Source organism: Macrobrachium nipponense, chromosome 46, assembly GCF_015104395.2.
Source record: "Macrobrachium nipponense isolate FS-2020 chromosome 46, ASM1510439v2, whole genome shotgun sequence".
Classification (NCBI taxonomy): Eukaryota; Metazoa; Arthropoda; class Malacostraca; order Decapoda; family Palaemonidae; genus Macrobrachium; species Macrobrachium nipponense.
The window spans coordinates 18,876,748-18,887,845 of record NC_061106.1 but is presented as its reverse complement, the minus strand read 5'-3'; the positions used below and the strand labels follow the sequence as shown (position 1 = coordinate 18,887,845).

Here is an 11,098-nt window from a genome sequence, read left to right as displayed (position 1 = left end):
GAAGAGGTGACTAAGAGTGGGTCCACACTAAAGGAAAATGTCTTAACAACCGTATGGAGTAACGGTTACAATCACGACTACCTGCCTATAAGTTGTTGACTTGTATCCAACTTGTTGTGTGATGTGTGTGCGGCGAGTTAGCGACGCGCGTGTATAAGTTTCACCATAGTATGGGCGCAACCGACTAAGTTCTGATGTCTTGAGAGCGCTTAAAAACCATAAGGGATTACTTGTTACTAAAGCGTTTTTTTTTCACCAAGGAATCGCTTCGATTGTCTGGATTACTTAGAAATAATAACAAAATATATTTAAGGAGTTTATATTTATTGTGTGAACATTATTATTATTATTATATTATTATTATTATTATTATTATTATTATTATTATTATTATTATTATTATTGTGTCATGAGGTATGAATAGGCAATTTACTCGGTTGGTCGAGGTGATAAATGTTTCCATTGAAGCTCTTTGAGAGTTAGCTTGATTTTTCCAATTATTTGTATATTGCAACAGGCAAACAATGAACATTTTGTATATATATATATATATATATATATATATATATATATATATGTGTGTGTGTGTGTGTGTGTGTGTGTGTGTAAGTAATGCATGTTACTACAGCAGCTGATTTGATCCCATACAAGAACTCGCGCGTCGATTAGTGCTTTGAGAGTTTATCTATTTAGGTGAACATTATTATTATTATTATTATTATTATTATTATTATTATTATTATTATTATTACTGTGTCATGAGATATTTGAAGAGGTAATTACTCGGTTGATCGAGTGGTGATAAATGTTTCCATTGAAGCTCTTTTGAAGTTAGCTTGAATTTTTCCAATTATTTGTATATATTGACAACAGGCAAACAATGAACAGTTTATTATATATATATATATATTTATATATATATTATATATAATATACATATAATAATAATAATATATTATAATATATAATATAGATATATATTAATATATATACAAATATACATATATATATAATTAATGAATAATATATTATATTATATAATATAATCATTATAATAAATATGTGTTGTGTAAGTTAATGCATGTTATCAGAGCTGATTTGAGCCATACAAGAACTCGCGCCGGTCGATTAGTGCTTTCGAGAGCTTTATCTATTTTAGCGTGAACATTCATTATTATTATTTATATATTATTATTATTATTATTATTATTATTACTGCTGTCATGAGATATGAATAGGTAATTACTCGGTTGATCGAGGGTGATAAATGTTTCATTTGAAGCTCTTTGAAGTTAGCTTGATTTTTCAAATTATTTGTTTGTATATTGCAACAGGCAACAATGAACAGTTTTATATATATATATATATATATATATATATTAATATATATATATATATATTATATATATTATATATATATATTATATATATAATATATATAATATATATATATATTATATATATATATATATATATATAATATGTGTGTGTAAGTAATGCATGTTACATACAGCAGCTGATTTGATCCCATACAAGAACTCGCGCGTCGATTAGTGCTTTGAACCTGTTGCCCTTTTAGCGCAGCAACGAGTCCAGACCTGGAAATGCAGCGGCGTCGGTTGAATGCCTCGGAACGGTAAATTCAGTGCGTTAACATCGAGTGGTTTGCAAGCGCCCAAACTTGCAGTGATTCGTTGGCAGCGGGGGATAAAATACAGCCCTGGATTATTGCCGTAAAACCGTCAATATGATTATGAGGACGCGAGCTGGGTGGGGACGAGTAACAACTATAACTGTTCGTGTCCGAATTTCGTTTCGAGTATAAAAACTAGAACAATAACGATGGTTCGGACAAAGGAAACGAGCACAGCAATCACGTCGGTGCAGGAAGCAAGAAGAGTATATAGGTTCAGGAAGAGAAGTCAATTCTTGGGGGTTGTCTAGCGAATGCAAACTGAGGTGGCTTTGGTCGTTTCATGGCAGCTGAAACTGAAACAGTCATTCTCTCATGCAGAAAAGAGAGAGAGAGAGAGAGAGGTAATCTAGGTCGGGCATATAGGAGGAGCGAAATGTATTATTTAAGATGAGAGATATCTGGTGTATGTAACTTTGCGGCTGTATTCTTGTTAAATAAAGAGAAGAATTAAGGGACGGAAATAACAAAATTGCAATAAAAGACGCTACAAGGAAAAGACTCTCCAGAGAACAAGTTCGAAAACAACTACGCCCTTGCTTTGGCTGTAAAGTGCGACTGTAGAGAGAAAGGGGGGAAAAAAGCTCAACAGCTTATCAAAATTATAAAGAAAAACTAGACTAGACAATAAAAATGTGCCCTCTAGGTGTTAAAGCACAAAGAGCCGTAGCAGCATCCTTCCATATAGGGCTCTTCTAACAATTACTGCCATGAGAGTAAAGCAAACCTTAAATATACATATACATATTCAATGTGTATGACCCTGTTTGAGAAGCAGGACAGCGGCCACGCCCACATTCATCCTGCAGGCACTGAATCACAGACGAGTCTCAGCGTTAAGTTTCCCCGAGGTCTCACAGCTGCACCTTTCATCCAGACGGAAGTGTCATCAACAATGTGTATAGTTCCTTCCCCGCCCCAACACCTCCACATATCCTTCATTCCTCCTTTTTTCTTTGGCAATTCTTGCTATTCCTAAGTGTCAAGACCCTTCGTTCCTAAACACCTCTGCCTCAGGATCGCACCCAGAAGTTCCTGTGACTTTTCTCTTTTTGATTTCGCCACGACATGGCAACCAACCCCGCTGTCAACCACACGGGCGGAAATTCTCTTCCTTATCTCATCCGAGGAAACTTGAGACACCAAGACTGATGACCTTCTTAGGTTATTCGCAAAATTCGGGACTTTTTTTAAATGTAAGATTTCAGACTGCTCCTGGCCATACGGTGACTTTCACATTACGCAGCGAGGGGAAGACATCAGCGCTTTAACTTAATTCCTGACATCACTGAGGTGATTGCAGCTGGTCTCGAATGAAGAAGTTTCCGGAGTAAACCCCCCTCCTCCATCTCCCACACCCCCTACCCTTCCCTACACACACACACACACGCGCGCGCGCCCACACACACACACACACACACACACACACACCTCCTCCATTTATGGGCGTGTCCTCTTCCTCAGTGGGTTCACAACTCGTCATGTATTATGCACGACAATAAACAAAGCCAGTTAAAAAAAGTAAACAAATTGCGATGTTCATGATACACTTAGCAACGTTCTTAATACCATTTAGTAATTGAGAGAGAGAGAGAGAGATATCTGTCGATTTGTTATTTACAGTCAATCAGAACTTAGTAAGCTGATAATCGAAAACACCGAGGAATAAGGGCATTGTCCCTGGAAACGACGGACCGCAAAGCAATTGCAACGTGTTGCATGACGTAAGAGTAGCGAAGAAATACGTGAGCTTTCTCACGGACGCAGACCAAACCAAAACAAAGCAACGTAGTTGAATGACGCGGAATCATCGTACATCTAAATCGAGAAAAACCGGTGTATTTCTTTTTGTCTTTGTAATAAAGAATAAAAGCTTATGCATTCATACTACATGCATATGAATGAACAGAGAAATAAGACATTTCTCTTCAAGCCCAGATTATATGTGTTCCATCAATTAAATAGTCACATAGTAAAAAAATTCGTCTCTTCATTCCGTAAATGCATAATCAGGGCTTATCAAAACTAGTAGTAATAATTCGGTTCACAAAGGCCGACAGTGCGACAGAGTACCTGTCAAAGAAAACATGGCCCTTATTAACATACACACACACACACATTCATACGCATACACAACCCGCATAGACATGTATTTCGTATAAAGTCATATGTATATTATTCCTGAAATGCTGAAAATAATTAGTATATAACATGAATGAGCTCGCTAAACAAAATCTTGATGTCACCTGGAAACTTTTATCCTTATGCGTTGCAGATGAATACGGCTGAGTTATCTGTCTGTCTCTCTCTCTCTCTCTCTCTCTCTCTCTCTCTCTCTCTCTCTCTCTCTGCCGTGTCTTTGCTCACTGGAAATACTATGAAAACAGCTCTTTCAAAAAGCAAAAATTTATAATCTTCGCGTGTCAGTTTTTAAGTACAGATAAGAGAGATAAAAATGGAAAAACTCTGTCTGATAGGATTTACGTCAGACAAGAAAGTACAGTTACAGACCCATCAGGTGGATCAGTAATTGACACGTGCTGTACTCTCGCCGACAGGAAAAAAAATCAGACCTGTTACTCTGATTGTCTGCTAATTTTCTCCAATCTTCGTACCAAAGATAAAATGTTTTAAAGTAAAAGATGCTGCTCGTTAGCTAAGTTTTTTTTTTATTCTTATTTTTTTACTCGGCTAATGGCTGGCGTTTTTATCTTCGTCATATTATGGTTAATGGTTTCAATTTTCAAAACAGACACAGATCATGAACGGTCTACCATTTCACTTCGGTTTTTTTTCCATCTGTCCATCCGCCTGTGGTGTTTGTGTATGGTAACACTGCGTCCCTGGCTTTAGATAGTTACATTCAGTTTACATTCAACAATAATAACAATATCCTATTTCGAATATTAACGGTGTAATTCGCATACAGTAAATTATTAAAACACTTTTCAGTTGCAAATGTACACCCAGATATCCTTTTATTTACCTAAACCTTACACATAGCGTAACTATTTAAAGCCCGGGACGTAGTGTTACCATACAAAAACACCATAGGCGGATGGACAGATGGAAAAAAACAGAGTATACTCACGTAAGAGCATAACACGATAATGATGAACAAACGAGGACCTATGTTTGTATCAGTGAATGATAATGCTACTTTGAACACTACGCCAGTACTTGTATTTTTCCTATGAGAAAAATGCTAGATAAGGTAGGCATTACTAATTTCAAGTCAATGGCACTTACGGGTTTCGTTCCCTATAGATAGGGTTGATCTTCTGAATAATAATAATAATAATAATAATATAATAATAATAATAATATATATCAATAATAATCATATAAATTTTATTTAGTTCTTGGGAAAAACTCTCTATCGCGAGAGTATATATAATGTTCTAAGAGGTCCACAATAATAAAAATTGTTGCGAGTTCGTGTATAATTTAAAAACCCTTTTACAAAGCTTTCGAACCCTTCCCTGGGTTCATCTTCAGTAAAAAAAAAAAAAAAAAAGAAGAAGGGTTCAGAAGCTTTGTAAAGGGTTTTTAAATTATACACGAACCCGCAACAATTTTTATTATTGTGGACCTCTTTGAACTAAATAATAATAATCCTAAGTATATATATGTTATACCAAATAACCTTGCATATCTCTGTCAGTTACATATCTATCAACACATCCTGTGTGGTGGACTTCTGGGAAGCGCCTATCATTACTTTTCGCAACAAGTGCCAGCATCGACGAAATTATTAATAAAATAATCTAGAAAAAGGGGAATCCCTTAGTTAGGCACTAACTATAATTTGAAGTGAAGTAAATCCTGTAATTAGGATGTAACTGCTTTTTCAACAGTTCTGTTTAGCAAATTTTCATTGATTTAGTCTCTGATATTTCGGTTTCTGAATAAATGTGATGTTGTAGACATAAGTACGAAGGAATTGAATCAAAAAGTCCTTTTTGATTCTGAAGCTAACATGAACTAAACGTGAGAAATATCAAAGAGAAAGGCAAAGTAATACATGAAATGATTTGCCTTTATGGCAAAACTTTCGTATGCAAATTAGTAAGCTTCAATTCACCTGAAATGCAATTTTTCTTATGTTACACTTTTCTCTCTTAACTGCAAATATGTCTCTAGTAGAAAAATGACCTCTGCATGAAGCTGTATGCATGATTAATACCACTGTCCTCTAGCCTAAGGAGATCCGCTACATTTCAATGAGATTTCATGAATTATTCAATCGCAGTAATTCATTGCGATATGAGTCTTGTTGGGCTATTTTGGACGCTTACTGAGTTAGTTTTTTTTTCTTCTAGCTGATAGGTAAGATGGGTGAAAAAAGAGTGAGGGCAGTTAGCTAGCTAACCATGGTAGGGAATAGTTTAGAAAGTTAAGTATTAGTAAGAGTAATGTAAAGTGTGGTTTAAAATGTTGTTAACTGTAAAACCAAGTCTTAGGTTAAGGATTTTAAGGTCGGATTTTGATGCAGACTCAAAAAAGGATGAAAATACGGCAATGGTCCTAATGTCTGATTTTACAGCAGGGAATATAGATTTGGAGATTCTTAAGATTTATAAGTACTGACCCCCAATTACTTAATGGATAAAAAGTAGAATGGTCAATACTTTCAATGTGAATAAAATAGGATTTAAAACTTCTGTTCAAAGAGTATTCACGAGTCAATATGTTTGTAATTTAAAAAACGTAAATATTTAGATGAATAGTAAAAATTGTAATATAGCGAATATACTACAATTACTAAATTTATTTATGTAAATATATTATCATGTATATAGTACAATATTAGAAACTGTAAGAATTGTAAATGTATATTTTCTTAATGAAAAAAAAAACTGAAAATCTTAGACAATGTTCATATTTACAAACACAGCATTTCGAAGAGGATTTGCGTGTGCAGCAAAAAAAAAAAAAAAAAAAAAAAACAGGAAGTTAATCATTGCTCAAGTCATGGGATGACAATACCCTTTTATTCACTCCCCTCCCGTCCTATATCCTAACGCTCCTTCCTCCACCTCCGAACTCTTCCCTTGAATCCCCACCATCCTTCTACCATCCACACGCCCCCCCAACCGCCCGCCCCCCAACCACCTCGCAATCCCCTTCTTCTCCGTCACCAGCTAATTGGTTTCTGTCTCATGGGTGGTGTTGCCATCTTGCCTTGTCACTTTTTTTTATCATTGGGGAATTGCATTAGTGTACTGACTTCCTCATACTCGGGCTAATGGATTCAGGGCGGAGCAGTAGGAGCTCAGATGATATAATCTACTGCTGGTGACGATAAAAATACAGATTACGATAGATAGCTGAAAACGTAATCAGTGATATGATAAAGGATGTGAGACATTTTTTCCCCTCACATGATAATATGCTACTCATCTAACCAGAATTTCAGTTTGCTCTAAACAAAGGGCATTTAATTACGTAGCAGGCCGGCTTCATGAGCGTGAGTTCGAACCGAGGAGGAGTGTTGTAGGTTTGCCCTGAATTCGTGATCGATGGCGAGCGCTAAGTTGGATTTGCAAGTCCTTTCTTTAGAGACTACGTTATCGAAGTATGAAAAAATTGTAATTATTTAATATAGTATATATATATATATATATATATATATATATATATATATACTATATATATATAAAAAGGGTGAAAGCACTACCAATTGACTTGCACCATCCTTCCTACACGTTTGGGTATTTGGAAACCAGTCTGACACATAGTTCAATGTTCTGACCATCTATTATTATCATCCACTCAACAAGGAGCTTTTTGGTGCCCACCCCCTACCCACCACAACCCCCTACCTCTCATTAAAACAACAAAGAACCCTGTGACGTCATTTATCATTAGCCAAACTCTCAATCAACAAATTCCATAGTGAGTCTTAGGCTTAAGTTTTATGTATGTATGTGCGTGCGTATGTGTGTACGTACGCACGTAAGTCTCACAGTCTCTTTAGTGGAGCTCGGCGTCTTCCTTCATCAGAGGACCGAGTCTAATTACCCACATTTCTCACTCGTATGGGGTTACTGATGGTAATTACACCGTAAGTTTATTTTTAAGGATCGCGGGGCCGTTTTGTAAGCCTCGCTCGTTACTTTTATAGGGTGCGGTCGTTTTGGAAAGGCCAATATGTGTTTTAATAAAGTTTCGTGTTGTTTATTCGATGTCGTTTTATCATTGTTGCTAAAGTACTCTTCCAGTGCTCCTTTCTGTTCGTATATCCTTCGTGATGTGTTGTGTATTGCCTTCTCTTGATATCCCTCATTTAAGGAGGGATAAAGAAATGCGTGTAGATGCGCTAAAACAATTAGACGTATATTTGTATGCAGTCCATATCAATGAAACTCTGCAATATCGTCTCGGTAGAACTATGCCAGGGCCGTTCTCGGGAAGCTGGAATATTTGTCAAATCAAATTCCCATAATAGTCTTCAGTGACAGGATTTTCTTCTCTCTCTCTCTCTCTCTCTCTCTCTCTCTCTCTCTCTCTCTCTCTCTCATTTAGTGGCTCATCTTTAAAATGCTATAGATGTAAAGAAAAAGGGAGGGTGAGGGTGGTCGAGAGAGGGCCTCATACAAAGTAATACTCTTTTATGGCAAAGTCTAAATCAGAGAGACTCATTTGCTAACTTTGGGAACTGCTCAATTAAGGGTAGACTATTACATTAAGACTGTACCTATGTTTTCCTTCATGTATCACTCGTTATTAGAGAACAGACTGAATTCTCTCTCTCTCTCTCTCTCTCTCTCTCTCTCTCTCTCTCTCTCAGCTTACTGAAATTTACCTTATATGAATTCGTTGTTTACGAGTAATACTGGAAGAAGTTATCTCTCTCTCTCTCTCTCTCTCTCTCTCTCTCTCTCTCTCTCAGGTAGCAAGATCCATCTGTCCTCAGTTGCTAAGTGTATATCAGATCTTTAAAAGCATTAGAGAGTCATGAAGTAATTCTGAGAATATGACACAAAAAAAAGGGAAAAAATATTTGGAGACAATAAAAAAGAAAAAGTCCTTCGTTAAACTTTGAGAAAGATTTCTCATTATAATTCAGTTTCTCTACCCTTGACATGTCAAAATGAAAATTCATTTTGGTCTTCTCCTCTCTGTCGATTCTGTTCTGTCATGATCTCAGGACGCCGCTTTCTGCATCTGATATGCTTGTACGAAATTGGCCTCTGTGCTTGTGTACGGAATACTTGTTTAATCATACACACACACACACACACACACACACACACACACACACACACACACACACACACACACACACAGAGAGAGAGAGAGAGAGAGAGAGAGAGATTTTCTCAACTGGGAAAGAGTAAATCCTGTACCCACTTCTGAAGGAATTCTTTTTGTAGATTTGTACCCGTTTACCTCATCTTAATTAAACAGAACTTTATTACAAACGTATGTTCGGTCGGGCGACAATACACACACACACACACACACACACACACACGAACAGATTTAAGCAATCAACGGCAAGACAATAACAGTCATACAGAAATATTGAACCAATATTTCTGTGTGGTATTAACGAGATGCCTGATCGCTCAGTGGCTTTTCTTTTGTTCTTGATACCATTCTTCATAAACTGGCCAGGGGGGATTTGCGTGCTGTGAGCCGCCTGTTTGAACGGAGATGCATTAAACAACAATCATTTGACACCATTGTTCAGTTCATTCAGCCTGATTCGCGATCCCCGCTCGGTCTACTGACCGTGCATGAGTTGACATCCTCAATTAACTCAGTAGCAACAGAAATAATAATAGAAGCTACAGCAGTAGCAGTAACAGCAGCAATAATAACAGCAGCAGCAGCAGTAGCGATAATAACAGCAGCTACAGCAGTAGCAATAATAATAGAAGCTACAGCAGTAGTAATAGTAGCAGCAGCAATAATAACAGCAGCTACAGCAGTAGCAATAATAATAGCAGTTGTATCAACAACAGTGGTGATAAAAGCAGCTGCAGCAGCAGTAGAAAAATAATAGCAGCTACAGCAACAGCAGCCATAACAGCAGCTGCAGCAGCACTAGAAAAAGTAATAGCAGCTATAGCAGCAGCAATAACAGCATCTGCAGCAGAATCAGCAAGCAATAACAGCATCTGCAGCAGTAGCAGCTGCAATAACAGCATCTGAAGCAGCAGAGGCAGAAATAATAATAGCAGCCACAGCAACAACAATAATAACAGCAGCAGTAATAATAACAGCAGCTACAGTAGCAGCAACAGCAGCAGCAGGAGCATCCATAACAGCAGCTGTACCAGGAGCAGCACTAGTAACAGTATACAGCAGATAATAATAAAGCTCTGAAATATGATTATGTCTGCTGACATATCAGGCACTTTATCGGGATCTGAATAGCGGCTCCTGATTGGCTGCCGTTCTCTGTCATGTTTGTTCTGATTAGCGGACTGTGGCTCATTAGGCCCTATCGGCGATAACCCTGGAAAGCAGTTATCAGGGGCACCTGCCCACGGGAGAATGACTGCCTGCCTGCCCGAGTCTTATCGCTCTGAGTAACCTTGTCGACCTTACTTCGTCTCTAATACTCTCTGACGATGATATTGTTTGGCGGGGAGGAGTTCTTCAGTCTTCAGTTTTGATTTCTGAATTTGTGGAGGAACGCTATTGTTCTGAAAGTACGTTTATGCGTTCTTTTCTCTCTCTCTCTCTCTCTCTCTCTCTCTCTCTCTCTCCTCTCTCTCTCTCATACAAATATACGACAATTAAAACTGCTTTTGGTTTCCTTCGGCAATTCTGTGGGCCTTATCATTAAAAACAATTATACATGCCTGCGCGCGCGCACGCACACACATATACACACACATACAGAGAGAGAGAGAGAGAGAGAGAGAGAGAGAGAGAGAGAGAAATATTTTTCTTCAGTTAATAGCCTTGTCCCCATCGAGAGTGACTTCAGAAGTATGTGTGTGTGTGTGTGTGTGTGTGTGTATGTACACACGCGCGTGAGTTTGCGAGCCTTTTTTTCAAGCTTAATCAGTCGATGAGTTGCATCACGAAAGAGATTTTTAAGAATTAGAATTTTAATTTCCGCGAATTTACGAATATTTCCTGTGTGATATATACTTTTAAACGAAACACAGACTCATATATTATATTGAAATATTGAGCACTGAGTATAACGTAAATCACATAAAACGATAATGTGAAATGAAACGTGAAATTTTTTGTTTCTGTCTTCAACTACTAACTCTCTCTCTCTCTCTCTCTCTCTCTCTCTCTCTCTCTCTCTCTCTCCTCTCTAAACATGCACAATCGTTGTGGCTTTGTGCACAATGTACTAATAATTAAAATATCAATAATTCCAAAATTGAACCAACGATGTATTAAAGTTTTTTCCCAAAGGAAAGATTAGAT

General features: G+C 37.3%; 1 protein-coding gene across 1 annotated transcript; it reads left to right on the top strand.

Annotated features, from left to right (window-relative positions):
- Window positions 1-409: 409 nt before the first annotated feature.
- LOC135214660 (sericin-2-like) lies at window positions 410-9,856 on the top strand. The gene is made up of 2 exons (XM_064248996.1): window positions 410-414; window positions 9,469-9,856. Exons 1-2 carry the CDS (start codon window positions 410-412, stop codon window positions 9,854-9,856), a joined length of 393 nt encoding a protein of 130 aa, XP_064105066.1.
- The last annotated feature ends 1,242 nt before the right edge of the window (window positions 9,857-11,098 follow it).